We start from the raw sequence: 16,742 nt of genomic DNA, 5'->3' as shown, positions 1-16,742 counted from the left end.
GATCGTCCTGAATATTGACTGATGCAATTTGTCTTGAAAAATTGTGAAATACTACATTCTGTCCGAGGTCTGTATAATAAATAGTACTGTTTCACCTCGTATGTGATTGATAAATGGTATAAAAGGTTTGTTTACACGCCCCCAGATTTGTTTGCAAGATTTTGTAAAGTAAACGTGTCGAACGCAAAAAATTCGGCCTGATTTTTTTTCCTGGCCAAATTAATCTACGGTGATCAGGAGCCATTATGGCTCTTAAATCTGATCGAAGATGATTGCTATTTTTTGGGTGTACATATGAGGCTATCAACTCGATGTAAGAGTTAGTTCACTCTTTGGCTGTTGGCAAATTATTTTTCTCTAAAATCACTTAGCCTTTCCCTCAAAAGTCACATGAATGTGCTCTAAAGTAAACTGAATTGTGGAATACAAGTTCATTGTTTGATTTAAATTATAAATTTATTAATGGGAGCTTCGCTTTCAGCCCTGGCTAAATTTATATATTATATCAAGAGAAATATACCAAGCAAGGCGGTTCAGATTAACCTAAATGTTTTACAAGGATTACTTATTAAGCAAGAAGATCTTTCTTTACTAGAAGTAAGTAAACACACTTACCAAGGCCTATTTCTGGGGTCATAGCTTTGTTGCTCCACAGCACCAGGAGTCACTCTAAAAACTCCATTGGCTGTTCCAACGTATCGCCAAACCAAGTGTTGAGTAAGCTCAGTTTTATTACGTAGCCATAGCTTTTCCGCCTTCCAAGTAGCGATGACGGTGTCACGGATGTCTGGTCTTAACTTTTGATATTCACTAGAAGTCGTTTTTCCCATCATAAAATCATGAAGCTGCTTCACTTCAACTATAGTTTCGTTCATGCCAATATATCTGTAAGTGTCCATAAATGCCAACGGGGCAAATTTTACAACGGTTGTATCTACGTGAACAAAATGAAGGGAGCAATTTAACAAATTGACAATAATTCTACCTCACCATTACGTCACTCGGGGATCACGTGAGATTGCGCGACCTGCCAGCAACACCGCGGCAAAACGTCTACGCATGCACCAGGTTGAGCATTTCCGGTCTCTTTCTCAGTCACACTTGCCAGTCAGATCAAAGTCTCCCGCGCGCGTTCGGATTCACTCTGTGTTCAGCGTGTGGTTCAGTCCTTCTGCTTCATGCAAGCTTCATGCTGCTCGTGTTTTGACTATTTTGTAGTTATTGAAATTGCTTTTATGGATAACCAGGCACAGATCACTGAAACAATTAGTCGATTAGATTCAGAAAAGGTAAGATGATAATAACTCAGAGTGTGAAATTTTGACTAGAGCGTCAGGTAAACTGATTTTCATTCACGAATTTGACTGTTATTTTTCACTTAACCCGACTGAAACGAAGACATAAAAAGTTATCATTGCAAGCTTGTGTATTTTAGTTCTAAATTTCAGTTCTTCAAATTCTCAGTCTTCATGTCTTAAAGCCGATTCGAGCTTTATTTGGAAAACCACAACACACAATCGCTTTGTAGTTTTTTATTTACCAGTGAATTTTACCTTGCTTTGAAACGAAATTCCTCTGAGTTGATTGCCATGAAACATAAGCTTAATTATACTGTTGAGGTTGGCAGCAAGTTGACAACTCTATTTATTTTTTCATTCTCAGAATCGGAGACCAAAAGCTGGTTCGATAGCTTTTAGAAGTCGAACTTTTCATGCCATGAATTTAGCAGTTGGAAGTTTCGTGTTTGCATGAGATGCACCCGAGCCGCACAGTCTAAAATAATTGAAGTCTTCAACCAAAGAACAACCATGTAAAAGAATGAAATAGGCATTTTCTTGAATGAAAGTCATTTATAGGCATGTTTAGTTTCCCGGCACTGAAAACTCCGGGTGTTCGTGACTGCAGTCATCAAAGTCGAAGTTGTTATTAAATCCCGCCCATCTTTTGTTTTGAGTTCTTGTTTTCTCTGATAATAAAAAAATTATTAAACGGACTAAAATTTTAATTGCTGGTTTTAGCGTTAATGATAATGATGACGTCTTTATTTTGGTTTCTTTCATAAGTATTGTTATTCTTTTCTTAGTTGTCGCCTTCTCCCAAATTAACTTATGCCAAACCAGAAGCATGCAAGAAAGCCAGTAAAAACAAAGTCGTCATGTCGAGCGCTCGCGACCTGCAAAACTTCAAACATCATTTTCACCGTTGGTGCAAACAGATAACCATGTGGTGCAAAAGTTTGACGCTAGAAAAATATATAAGCTTTCGAATGAAGTGATTTTGTTCGCCCCCTTTTTTGTTTGTTTCTCCCTTTTTGCTTTTAAACTTGGTGCGACGGCAATGTTATGCTTACGCAATTGGTTTACATACTAGACCGGAAATAAAAAGCTGACCGGATGTCAAATTTTGTGCTCATGCGCATTGCGTTTTGCCGCGGAGTTCCTGCCAGCTGTTCTGAGAGTGCTGGCCTTTTTATACCCTTTCGAGCTTTCTAATCTTATCAGATATTCGCAAGGTGAACGACACCAGCTTGCATTGTCACCTACAATGTGTCATGTATAGTGGGCTGCGGTGAGTCAACCCTTGCTGACGGCGGCGAAATAATAATTCACCTTTCGTATTCTGTTCACTACGCTTCTCTTTGGCTTTCTCTCGCCTTTAGGAGTTTCAGTCACTTTCCTGCCCCTGGGCTTTGTCACTTTTTAGTGGGAGTCATTCCCTTCACGATTGGAAATTTTCCCTTTTTTGCTTCCAATTTCTGGCCCTAGAGACAAGACTTCAGGATTTCCCGCCAAGTCTCCTAAATCTATATATACTATAAAGTCGCTCGTGGTTCTAGTGATTTCACCAATATAGACCACGTGTGACTTAAAAACCTCCAAAACTTTCTTCCTCTCGTACGGTGTAGCGTCCGTTGGTGTGGTACTCTTCCAAATTTCTAACGCAGGCAGAGAGAGTCAAATGAAACCTCCGATCGCTTTGTTAAGCAAGAACGCATTGAGCTGAGCTGGCAGGTCGCGCAATCTCACGTAATCCCCTTCTGACTCAATGGATAGGTAGAATTACAATCAAACGCCAACTTCCAAGTAAGTCTCGTTTAATTTTTTTAATTTCCTATGGTCTGTACTATTGAAGTTCAAACGTCGAACGTTACATGTACCGAACTTAATAGCTATTTGGGTCGACCCACATGATAAAAACGTTCCACGGTTGATTCATTTTCACGATGTATATGTTTATCAGTGAAGATAAATGATAGTAATTTATGCATTAGGTTCGGCACATGAAAAGTTCGACGTTTGAAACGAAATCGCTCCTCGGCCGAAATTCTCATGTGGGCCACTCGAACTGACTTAAATTGACTCAAACGTCATGATCTTTTCATGTACTTAATTGAAGGATTAGGTTCAGTGCATGAAAAGATCCGGTTTATCGACCACAGTAATGACGTCGAATAGCTAAACTCCAGTGATCCCACAAGCCGCAGTCGGGTGGTTTCACTGCAGATATGTTTTGAACTCTATGACGTCATTTCTATGGTCGATAAGAGTATGGACCATAAAAATTGTCAATTTGTTTCTTCACATTGACAGGTTTTGACGTCCACTTTCGCTGAAGCTAAGTTTCATCTCTGAAAATATCCCACTCAAAAATGAAATTGCGCCACCATCATGTCATTTCCATGGCCGGTCTATACTCTAATCGACTGATTAGGTCTCGACCAATCAGCGCGGGAGAAGTATCTCGGTTATTGTCAGGAGCTCCTGTTATTGTAAAATAAATAAATAAATATAATAATGATAATAATAATTATTATTACTATTATTATTATTATTATTTTTATCATTATTAAATATTTCCTTAGCTGTTTTAATAGCGCAAAGGTTGACAATTTCACAACCCAGGAAATGAGCAGATTAAAACAACTCTTATGGAGGAGACTGAGCTGAAAATACTTATTTTTGTGCAGATAAAATGTAAAAGGAGATGATGGTGACGTATAAATTAACGATTTTTCGTTTGTCGTTTCTAAATCTCTCCAGTGGCAATCATAAATAAAATGATAAAGATGATAATGATAATGCACTTTTTAACTATCAATGCTAATAAATAAAGATCGAATAACTATTTTTTTCTATCATTCCTATGATCATAGCCTCTTTATAAAAAAGACAGACATTTAAGCTAAAGGAAATAATGATTCAAACTCCCTATTTACAAGCTATATAACAGTACTTTAATTATACTCACCGCTAGTTACAGTCTTTCCAAAATGCAAGCAAGGATGTTGAGGTGGATCCAAGTCTATTCGATGATACTTGAAAGAATAACCTAAATCAATGGAGGCAAAAATACATTTATGACAATGAACCCCCCTCCCCACCACCACCACCACCACCACCAGAACCATAACACTGAAGTATCTTTTACGGTACCCCATCAGAACTAGCGAATTTTGTGAAGATTATCTCCACCAGGTCACCAACGTCCGACACCGGATAACTCTAACTAAACTCTGTCTAAGTAATCACAAATTGGCGATAGAGACAGGTCGGTATGTAAGACCTTATAAGAAACCGGAAGAGAGGATCTGTCCTATTTGTAAAAAAGACGTAGAAGATGAAATACACTTTGCCCTGTGTATCAAGAAAAAAGAAGTACTTAATTTGAATACTTAAACAAAGAATACAGAATATAAGAAAACAGAATGGTACCAGACGATGTTTTTCTGTTGCTAATAAACCCTCCGAGCAAGAGCAAACCAGTGCAAAAGTTAATTGCAAAATACGTATTCGACTGCAATGAGAAAAGAAGATCATTAGTTGTTTAGGTTAATACTGATTATAGTTCCACTAGTGTGCAATTTGTGTTATGATTTTAAATTATTTGGATAAAGTCGATATACATAGGACTGTATAAGACTCCAAATAAAACATTGTTTTGTCTTGTCTTAAATGACATCTGGCCTCTCCTTAGGGGACAAGAAGGGAATTGAAGGACGATGATGACTTAAACTTGTTCAACTTGTTAAACTTGTTAAACTGAAACCATCCTTACCTATGGGAATTTGTAATGTGTTTAACACCTCGTTTACATGGGTAACAGGTATAACCACACCAATGGAAAAATCCGTCTTTTCCACAGGAGACCAAAAATAAGATGAATTAAGCTGCTTTACCAGCACTCCGTCTTTGATGTCACCTCCTCGAGATAAATACCGTGTGGCTACGAAAGTTGTTGATCCAGATTCACCCCTGTTTGTTTAAAACAGAAGAGTCACTAAAGTCAAAAGGGTGTAAAGCAAACAAGCAAAGATCGTCACCATTTCATCTTCATTCACGTTCTAAACGCATAAGTGTCTGCCCACCCCACCCTAATCTCCAGGCGAGGCAGGAAAACGAGGACTAGAGGTCCTTTAATCCCAGTGTTATGGCGCTCAGAGTAAAGAACGTCGTTTTCACACCTAGACATTTTTACCGATTTACACACATTAGTACGTCCCTGACGTCACGAAACGACATCCACGTCTTTCCCAGCTCACCTAGCATTCTCTTGTTCAGGCCACTGACACAAACACGCAAAAGAAAAGAGCCATAAGAGCGACTGGCTACAACGAATGCACACGCATACATACCTTGTCATAGAAGCAAACACCTCAAGGAACTTCGAATCAGTTTCCAGGGTCCTAATGTCTATGAAAAAAGGGTCTTCATACGCTCCAGAAGGTGCTGGAAGAAGAGGGTGAATTAAGGTCCGTCCTGTTTTAGCGATCAAAAAAGCGTTGGTTGTCTGGTCCTGATTGAAGAATGTGATTTCAGATAGAAGGTCCTCCAGGTTGATATCCGTCCCTGCTACGCCAATGAAGTTTCCTGTTTCATCGTAGCATGGAAGAGTGATCGACGTCAAAAGACCTGACGAGAGAAAAGTGTTCCTCTAGCTCTTTCATTCTAAAACCACACATTATTACCTGTCCTCCGTCACCAAGTATCTCATTGGTACAGTTAATTTCACAGGTACTTAACTTCGTGATTTTGGCGAGACAGTGTTTTGTTCGGTATATCTCTGCGTTTTCTTGAATAGGGAAATATGAGAAAAGGACATCAAATTTTGCGATTCAAGTACCTTCATGCAACTTGCTGACGGTGCACAATCTTTTGTTTTTTGTTCATATTTGTAACTTATTTTATTGTAACAGAATAAATTAGTGCAACGTTTTTATTGGTCAATAGGAACAAAAATGAAACCAACTGAAAGTTGTGCACCCGTCAAGTTAAAATAAGCTAACAAAACCAAGAGAGAATAATGCCCCATTATTCTCTCCTACAGAAACATATAACAGAGGACTCTGACAGGACTCATAACAATTTCACGTTATTGACTATGTTTGCTTCGAACTAGACTCGACCTGAAAAACGTTTTAATGTTGGAACGTTACAAGAAACTTGTTAATGAGAACTACGAGGAACCAATTAATTGCAATTATATTTTGATAACTGCGTGAAAGATATTCTGAGGGATTTGTACGATGGAATCTAGCTATTTTAATAGCTTAAAAGATGAATTTAATAGTTATAGTCTATGTTGCGGAATTCTTTTAACCCCGCTCCGCTGGTTCAAACAAATCAAGAGGACTGTATCTTTCGATGTAACAACACGATTTAATGCAATCCAACAATCTACTGCGATATACAATTCTCACGTATTCAACGGTCGTAACACTGCGATCAACGTAACTAAACGATCAACGATCAACGATCAACGAATCGATCAACTAAAACATTCTAAGTATACAGTGGTTTTTCTACTATCCTTGCGTAAGGCAGTATTTTTACATTAATCACATGTACAGTAAAAGTTCCCATTGTAATGTATCTAAATTAAGTGTCTATTACAAAATCGCACGTTCTTTCACCTTATTTACCCTAAGAAAATGCATGCAGTTACATCATTTTATATCGTAAATATACTCGGACTTTGTCTACATTATTGGGAAATCTAATGTCACGAGATCTAACTTCTTTGCGCTGCAAATGTCAATTTCTAATTAATATTTAATCACAAAATAATAAAGTTAAGCATCACCTATTTCTTTCCCGACAGTCTATACTCCATACGTGAAATCTACTACTGTTACTTTACGCAAAAAAATAAAATAAAATTGAACCTACCAGTAAACTTAGTTATCACTTTGTATTTGTCGATTACTATACCCTTGTGTTTTTGTTATTACATGTTAATCCTCTTGAAATTTTGTGAATTCGATTTCCTGAATGGATATAAAACTTCGCGTGTTTAAATTCTGCGAGGATTTGATTCGCGGGTCTTGAGTTTCGCAATGAAGTCATATGGTCCTGGCCTCTTCGAGGTTTAAGGATGTTTCGGATCTTAGAAACGTTTCTACGGCAATTTTGTATTGCAATATATGAAACTATAAATTTGACATAAAAACTTACATTTTGAGTCAAACTAAGAAGTGTCTTTTATCCTATTAACATTAGCTTTTTAACGTTGTGGTGGTAGGGGGTGAGGAGGGGGTGGGAGGGGGAAAGGGGAGTTAAGAGACAAACAATACCTGTTCCAAATGCATCAATATACGGCACAGACACTATTGGTTGATCCAGCCGCGCTCGAGGAAGAAAGTTATAGTACGATACCATCTTAATTCGCAGCAAATTAATATCTTCCGTGACTGCTGTGTACTGTCCATGCTAATAGGGAAAACCGGAGAAAAAGCTTTGACTAAGGGCCTGTTTACATGGAGGAGGGGGACCCCAGGTAGGTGAGGTAACGTGTGGCGGGTCACCCTACCTATCATGTAAACGTGATCAAAATAAAATGAGAGATTACATGACAAGCGGTTTACCCCACCAAAGCGTGTTACCTCACCTTTCTGGAGTCCCTCACCTCCATGTAAACAGGCCCTTATAGATTGAAAATCTTTCACACTACAACGACAACTAATTAAATATTAGAAAACTCTTTCAGGAAAGCTTAATTGAAATCAAAAGTATAGCTACATATTCAACTGAACCATCTTAAGACGCACAATCACGAACGTGACAAGTGTAAAAATAAACTATGCTTTTGAGCGCTTTACCGCCTTCAAACCTTGACGAGAAACCCCTTACCTTCTAGATAAGACGCTAGGCTTATGACGACGGGTTTCTGTCGCCCCGTGGCAGAAAGTGATTTAAAAAAAAAAAAAGAGTAGCTGTTCATGCATGTTTATTTGCCACTTTAGAAATGAGAAGGAAACTTGAGCAAAAAGGAGACAGCAATTGTTTCTGGGATTGTTAATAAGGACGCAATAAGCCAATAGGCCATTTCCGAGTTCCAAAAACCCTCACTTTCAAAATGAGGCCAAGTGCACAACCTTTCTTGTCAAAATAAGTTTTATTTGCATGAGAATGAAAAATAATTTCCATATCAAAGGCTGAGCACTTGACCTCGTTTTGATACAGAGGCCCGGGGAACTTAGAAATGGCCTATTTTTTTCCCTGTTCCTAGTAGCAATCCCACAAATCTATGCACAATTAAATCGGTCTGGTTTTCTTCTCGTTTCTTATGTGGCGAATGCTGAGCAATGGCTGTAGGTTTTCTCAAAATTTCGTAGCCGCTGCGTTAAAACCCAAAAACGTCGTTATATTATACACACTGCGTCTGCGATTTGACAAAGAAGCTCAGTACCTCCGGAAGCGAATTACCTTTGCAAATCTGAAATGTAAATAACTGGTCTACATGTACTTTATCGTTATATCTCCGACGGACACATTTCGCAGAAAGCCATACTTTGTTGTATTTTGGTTGGCAATGTCTGTAAGGATTTCAGGGTTACGCGCGTCAATTCCAAACGTAAAAATTATGACTGAGTTGTTAAGCTCCAAGTTTCTGTCTCTTATCGTCTTGAAGATCAAACCTCTATCATCTGTTGGATCAGCAGCCGTGAGAAATAAAATAATTCTTCTCCTAGTTTTGTGAGTTTCACCGACAGCGGAAGCTTTTAACAGATCAAAGGCCTTTTGCAATCCAACTCGATAAACAGATCTACCTGTAAAGAGTCATAAATCAATAAATAGAAAAAGTTTATTAGGCATTTCAAGGGCGGTACCGGTGGGTTGCCGAGTCAGAAAAGAATATCCTCTAAACTCAGCTGGAACGAAAACAAATGTGTTTCATCGAAGTTGAGGTCTTAGTAGGAATTTGAGTTAAAATTCAATCCCAGTAGGGATAAATAAGGTCCATAATGTAGGTGCGTGTCAGGCGTGTGAGTGGTGGGTGGCGCGAGTATATCTATACCTTGAGGAAGAGCGTTGACGAATCATGTGCTATGTAGCTGATGCAATCAGTTTGTAATTGTAAGTAACTTCGTTTACAGTTTGGGCTTGTGGAGTGAGTAACAATAAGAAATTCCTGCCGAAGATTAACTAAACAGATCGACTTCTTTACCGATTCATTTTAAAGACGAATGTTCTCAACATAGTAGATTCTAAAGACGGGTTATGATTTTTTTTTTCAGGCCAATGTAAATTATAAGTTCTTTCTTGATAGTTACTCTTCTTCGAAACTCGTTGATTCCTTATTAACATTTCAGTTTTTTCTGTTTTATTTTTTTTAGTGGGGGCTTATGCGTAAAAGCTAAATAGCCATCATAAGCCTCACAATCATCAATTGCTTGTTCCATTGCCATTTGCCCTTGCGTGCAAAAGTTCGGAAGAAAAAAATTTCTAAGCGCAGAGGAAAACCCCCAAAAAGTCGAGTTACTAAGTGAACCAGTCTATTTCAAACTAGTTGTCAACAACATTGCATCACTCTTTCGAGAAGAGACAGGTGCAATTACGCATCCCCTGGTTATAGAAGCGCTCTCGCTCGCACGAATCCGCGCAGCAGAACACCATGGGCTAGAAAAAATGGTAACCTATCGAGGCGATAAATTTTGGTAATCACCTAACTGTCCGAACCTCCATCCACCACCCACACACTGAAAACATGGCTTCACACTTATTGACAAAGTATATTACTTGAAGTAAAAGCTGTTAATGGCAGGTCTTTACACTAGCGCCTAAAGAAGCTAAGAAATATTTCGAGACATGCAACTAAATTTCAAATACTTCAAGTAAAATTAAGCTTCACACATAACCGTTTCTTTTTTACTTCAGGTTAACTTAAGGCTATTTTCCCAAGCAACATATTTTTAAAAAAGGCGAAGCATGTCGATCAGTCTTAAAAGATTGATCGACATGCTTCGCCTTTTTCAAAGCTTAAGAAACCGCAAGTTCGCTAGTTCAGTTTTAAGGATGGTTTTCAGGTCACTTGAACTTTTCTTGAAACGTTTCATCTTTTCATTTTTGACGAGACGCAAAGTAAAAGAACGTGAGATTTTACTAAGGCCTTCACAAACATGTCTTTCAGGTTAAGTAAACTTAGAAGCTCATACGTCTTACATGACGGCCTAGTGTAAAGGCTACCAATTGAATCAAGTACTCACTTGAAACTAACTTAACTTCTAATATGAAGCCAAGTAATCTCTCCGTTCATTAGAATCTTGGAACCGCTGCACGTCTTGCACATCGTGCACATGGCTTCCATTTCTTATTAGCTAAGTGTGTTCTCGAGTGTGGTGAACACCAGACTTTAGGGAGAACTTCGGCTTCTTTGAACTACGAAAGTTTCTATAGTCACCAAGTAAAGTGAGCACATTTTACCCCTTCACACTCAAAGTAGGTTCCAAATACACTTACACTATACTTGAATCTCTAGTGTGAAGCCAACAAGTAAAACGGTTAACAAAAAAAAAAACGTGCAACTTGTCTGCAACACTGCCGCAAAACGAGTTTTATGTTTTTGTTTGAGTAAACTATACTACAACTATATTAATGAGAGCTGCGCTTTTAGCCCTGTCTAAATCTATTTAGTATATACTAAAACAGTGGATAGTGTTTTTCGCGCGCTCTGATTGGCTACTCAATCAGTGAATATCCTGCACTATTCACTGATTCACCTCCAGTTCCTCGGAGCGAGCGACGGCAAACTCGCGTAAGTTGCAAGCAAAATGCCTTCCCGGTTTGCTGCCGTAAACAAACAAAGAAATTTCACAACTAATCAAGCCAGCTGTTTCCGAAATACACGAAGAAGGTGACAAAGTTCGGATTGGAAATTTTAACAGGTAAAGCTTTGTCTTTTTGACACGAATTTATCGATAAAACCGGTGAAAAAGTTTTTTGTTTACAAATGCAAATTAAGCTGAAGTCTTGCTTACTTTATTTAGTTGAGTTGTTCATAAATAAGCTTAAAACTAAATTTAATAATCTTTTTTTATAGAATGATTTTAAATACAAAAAGAATTCACAACTCATTTTGAAGAAATTTCCCCGCAAGAGCTAAACAAATGCCTTCAAAAGTTTTAGTTGTCGGCAAGAAAAAGCGACGGCCGCGGCCGCGGTCATTACGCGCCAAAATTGTAATCGTTGGCAACAGTATTTGATCAGTTAAAAATCGTCATTTTTGTGCTCAATTATCTCACTGTTTTAGTATATACTAAAACAATTTTTCACCTCAGTGTCGGTGGCTAGTCGTGGATATTTACCTCACTGCTTCGCAGTTCGGTAAATATCCAGGACTAGCCACCTCCACTTCGGTGAATAATTGTTATATATCGAGAAATCGCACTGAATCTAAGACCCGGTCCACACGAATCCAGACATTTTTGAAACCGCATATTACGTTACCCGAATTCGTGTGGACAGGACATGAAAATTGTCGATCACATTCCAGTGCGAGTTCCGTTACCATCTCGATCACATTCAAGCAGAGTCCTAAACCACGTGCACTCTGGAGAGCCGTTTCAAAAAGATGAAAGATGCAGTCTTGGTGAACGATTTCATAGGTCTGGTGTGTGCGAAAGGTCGATTCGTATTTGAAAATTCGGTTAGAAAAATACCCAGATTTGTGTGGAGGTGGCCAAAGTTGAATAATTGGTCTCCTCCCGTACCAAACCAAACACTATTTTTAACATATTTTTTATATATTTTTAAAACTGTTTTAATTGTATTTGAGAACTTCATTTAAAACAGGTAATAAATTCTATTTTTAATGGTGTTTTAACCTGTTTTTAAAGGTTTTAACCTGCTTTTAATGGTGTTTTAACCTGCTTTTAATGGTGTTTTAACCTGTTTTTAAAGGTGTTTTAACCTGCTTTAAATGGTGTTTTAACCTGTTTTAAATGGTGTTTTAACCTGCCTTTAAATGTTGTCTAACCCTGTTTACAATGGTGTTTTAGCTTGTTTATAATGATGTTTTAATCTGTTTTTAAAGGTGTTTTAACCTGTTTTTAAAGGTGTTTTAACCTGCTTTAAATGGTGTTTGAACCTGTTTTGAATGGTGTTTTAACCTGCCTTTAAATGTTATGTCTAACCCTGTTTGGCCTGTTTTTAATGATGTTTTAATCTGTTTTGAATGGTGTTTTAATCTGTTTTTGAAGGTGTTTTAACCTGCTTTTAATGGTGTTTTAACCTGTTTTTAATGGTGTTTTAACCTGTTTTTAAAGGTGTTTTAACCTGCTTTAAATGGTGTTTGAACCTGTTTAATTATATTTGTTTGTTCTTCATGAAGCTTGATTTGATATTGCTTAGAGGTAATTTCTTCTCTAAGGCAAAGTTTCATAATAACAAGTACTACTATTCATTCAAAATATTTTTCCGACTCTGATTGGCTAAAAGTACTCATTTAATTCACCATAACCAGTTACTGATGACCAAATTTGGAAAAATTTTGTCTTTAACGAGCAAATGACATCAAAAATGCAGCGTTTTCGCAGGTTAAGGCACAGTTAACCGAGAAGACCTGGGGACGAGGTTGAGTTGTTTTGATTGTGAACTTGAAAAATGGCGGACATTTCACTCGTTTCAAGAGTAAGAACTAGGCGAAAACATAGCTAAAAACATGGCAATAACGGCAAGCAGAGAACTCGAAGGGCGACTTCTGCTATTTGGAGAATATTTGTGGAGCTGGACAAACCTAAACGAGCACTATCGAAGATGAACGTAACATCGATGGATCGATGGAGGTTAGCATGTTTTAGCCATGTCTTTAAAGTAGGAATTATTTTGAATGAATAATAAAACAATTATTGAATTCGGCTTTCGTATCATATGAAGAATTAAGGAGATCAAGGAGGGTGTTATCCGTCGAGGCGGATAACACCCTCCGAGATTTCCATAATTCTTCATAAGATACTCAGCCTCATTTATTAATTGTTAACTGTACATGTTATTGGCAAAACTAAGCGAAATATAATAAAGTGCCTTCTAGCTGCCTTATCCAACAATCATTAAGTAACTTGCATTTTTGCTGGGACAGGCAATTTCCTCCACCATTAATTCAGGAATGAGGGTTAGGGTACAAAATATATAATCTACACTGTATTGATAGCATCTGAGTTCTTAATTGTACATCACAGTCTGTTTTTGTTGTTAATTTCCATGATACTGCCCTACTTTCACAAGACGTCTGTATGACTGTTTGACATATATTACTTTTAATCAAAAAGTGAAACTCTGTTAATACAGACACTGAGGGGACCATTAAAAAATTTTAAAAAGTACTGCTAGAGAAATAAAACAGGACACTAGCATCATCAAACATAACAATCTGTGAACATTGACATGATGTTTCAATTAAGTAATGGTATTATTTTTTTCAATTTGAGAAAAGCACATGTACACTGCAGGTCTTATTACAGCAAACAGTTGATAAGAAAGAAACCGTACTAATAAGATTAACCAAGAGTAGTTGTGACCGAATCTGTTGACTGAGAAAAGGTTTGTGTATTCCTTAAGTTATTATTACTAGCATTGTCCTAGTAACTATTAGTCATTGGGTGTCTGTATAAAATTGTTTGAATTTAGAAAAAAAAGTGAGGTTTCACTCTCATCCAGGTGTAGGTTTTTTTTGGGACTTGCACTGTAATTTTCAGGGAGTTATAATAACTCCTCTAGTGGGGCTAATTTAACTCCTTACAGTGGAGTTATTTTTCGTGGAGTTACTTTAACTCCAAAAAGGAGTTTAAAGAACTCTTTTTCAGGAGTAAAAGTGACCCCAGATATTGAGGAGTTAAAATAACCCCAAAAACGGAGTTATCCTGTACCTAAAATTTTTACTCCACTTTCAGAGTTAAATTAACTCCAAAAAGAGTAAAAACAACCCATGTAAGGAGTACAAATAACCCCATTTCGGAGTAATTTTAACTCCAGGGTGGGAGTAAAAAGAACTCTTTTTCAGGAGTAAAAATGACCCCAAATTCGGAGCTAAATTAGGAGTTAAAATAACCCCAAAAAAGGGGTTATCCTGTACCTAAAATTTTTACTCCATTTTTGGAGTTATAATAACTCCCTAAAAATTACGGTGTGATAAATTACTGTTCTTTAGTGCATAAGGAATATGAACAAGGCAAACAGAATTGATGTTAGATACACTGTAGTACAAGATATACAAAGAAACTGGCAGGGATATCGGCGTAGCTTAAATAAACAACAGTTCCTTGGGATTGTCAGAAGAGGACATTACTTGTCTATTTTCAAAGAGTTAAGGTCAAGAATGGTGCAACAAAATGCTCGGGTGGTATTGCTTTTCAATGGAAAAGTTGGAGACGTGAATATATATTCAGTGATTTTGGTTACAAATAGTTATGGTGAGTCCTGGGACTCATCTTGTGAAAAATATTGAGTCCCAGTCCAGAAACATTGAGTCCCAGGTAAAAAAAAATATATATACAAGTCTGTAATTGAAAATGCTTGGGCCTTTGTGTAACCAGACAGTTAATCTGACTTATTAGCTTGACAGACTCCAAAACTCTGTATTACTGCAGTAGAAAGAGCAAATCAGAGCAAATCTATGCCTTCTCAGAGCAAATCTATGCCTTTCTTTTGTACAATTCATTTCAAAATAAGAAGCCTTTCTGCTAACCATGATGGTTTGACAATGCTGCTGTCAGATCTACAGCATTAATTTGATGTTATCGGCCTTTCCGAAACAAAGATAAAAATTAACTGTGATCTAACTAGCTAGTTTAGCTTTTTAGTTATTTTGGGTGTCCCACTGTTGTATGATCTGTTTATTTATTTATTTATAATTATTTTCTTGTAAATTCTTCTAGTTGTCTACAGTAGTAGAAAATAAACTGTTGTAAACTTAAATTAAAATACAGTCCTTCTAAAGGCTAAAGGAAATATGCATCCTTCAACAACAGCCATAATAACTGCCACAGAATACACAAACGGGATATTCCTACAAATACACATGTTCAGATTTTTTATGGATCTTTGCATCCATTGGTATGCATGCCATGACGCGAATATTATTATTTTGCACCTTTGGGGATTTTTGTGCATCAGGAAGACAGGATGCAGAGGTTAACAAAGTCACTGCATATTTTTTTGTATGGACAAGTACTGGATGTCATTTATAGCTTGTGGTTGTCGCTACACTGTATATAGCTGATTAAGTAAAGGTTGGTTATTGGGCATTCGGGCATACCAAACAATGCAATATGATTTCCCTGAGTGACCACCAAACAATAGCTTACTATTACTCAATTCCCAATGCCCAAAGCAACCTTTATTGAACCAGCTGTACATGTGAGTCATTGTATAAGGTCCTGATTGTTTACATGTAACAAACTAAATGTCAAAATATCATGTTCCTGAAACTTTTTAGGAATTCCCAAGCAGAAAAATAACCATTTTAGGCTTAACTGAGTCAATATAATAAGTTAAATGTCTATAATATATAATTTCATTATTTAATTTTACTTGCCAACTATACATACATTCATTCTCGCAAGACGTAACACAATAATATTTGATTCCACTAAAATCATCATGAAGCTTGCAAGGCCTGAGCCAGAGTATTCACTATTGGTTTTGTGGTTGGTATTGCTATGTGTGAGCGAAAGAGGACGGACACAAAGCTTAATTAACGTGACACATTTGGCGTGAGAGCAAGAATGTAATCTGATCAATTAACTGTAAAGGAAAAGAGTCAATTCGATACGAACTTAAGCAGTGAAACTGCAAAAATATTGCGATTTACCTGATGTGTAGTTATTGCACGTAAGCAAGAAAAACAAATGTCGCGCAATATTGGTTGTACATCTCGACTGAATCAATTTGTATTTGAACGAGATGTATCGCCTGGTGTATCGAAATTACTTTGCATCAAAACGACCGGTGCAAACACTGCATATAAACAAAATCCAAAATGGCTCTTGGTAATAAATTAATTGACAGCGCTCTTCGAAACGCCATATAATATCTGATCCAACTTTCCTTTTCATAACGCGTATGCCTAGACGTTCCAATAACAGATTATTCGAAAATAAGGAACAATCGTACTCACATTTATTCGTTCGCATCGCGAAGACTCAAACAGTACGTGTGTCCACCAGTTGAGCTTAGATCCGTACCTTTAACAGTAAAAGCCAGTCGCTGACAACTCGGGGACATTTTGATTCGTGATTAAAACAAAATCTGCGCGTCTGGACACTCCACAGAGTTGACAAATGCTCTTTTTGCGCAGTAAAGAGCAACGCAACGCACATTGCAACCATCAACAGCCGTCCGCCATAATTTTAAGTAATGATCCGGGTAAGGTGGATAGCAATTTCTTTCGTTATGCGGCAACGGTGCTTTCCCCACATAGGAATATTCTCATTTTTACTCAGAGAATGCATAAACCTACATGAAGGCAGT

The 16,742-nt window shown here is 37.4% G+C and overlaps 1 protein-coding gene across 1 annotated transcript in view; it reads right to left on the bottom strand.

Moving 5' to 3' along the window:
• LOC140922376 (VWFA and cache domain-containing protein 1-like) overlaps positions 1-16,742 on the bottom strand; it is a 41,960-nt gene that overhangs the window by 13,590 nt on the left and 11,628 nt on the right. The window contains exons 4-9 of the mRNA XM_073372367.1: positions 8,749-9,046; positions 7,571-7,707; positions 5,633-5,909; positions 5,056-5,252; positions 4,249-4,329; positions 616-934 (exon numbers count right to left, since the gene is read on the bottom strand). Of these exons, the coding sequence (XP_073228468.1) occupies positions 616-934; positions 4,249-4,329; positions 5,056-5,252; positions 5,633-5,909; positions 7,571-7,707; positions 8,749-9,046 (1,309 nt within the window). The remainder of the gene's footprint in view (positions 1-615; positions 935-4,248; positions 4,330-5,055; positions 5,253-5,632; positions 5,910-7,570; positions 7,708-8,748; positions 9,047-16,742) is intronic.

Source organism: Porites lutea, chromosome 13 (assembly GCF_958299795.1).
Source record: "Porites lutea chromosome 13, jaPorLute2.1, whole genome shotgun sequence".
NCBI lineage: Eukaryota > Metazoa > Cnidaria > Anthozoa > Scleractinia > Poritidae > Porites > Porites lutea.
This window is presented reverse-complemented; position numbering and strand designations above follow the sequence as displayed.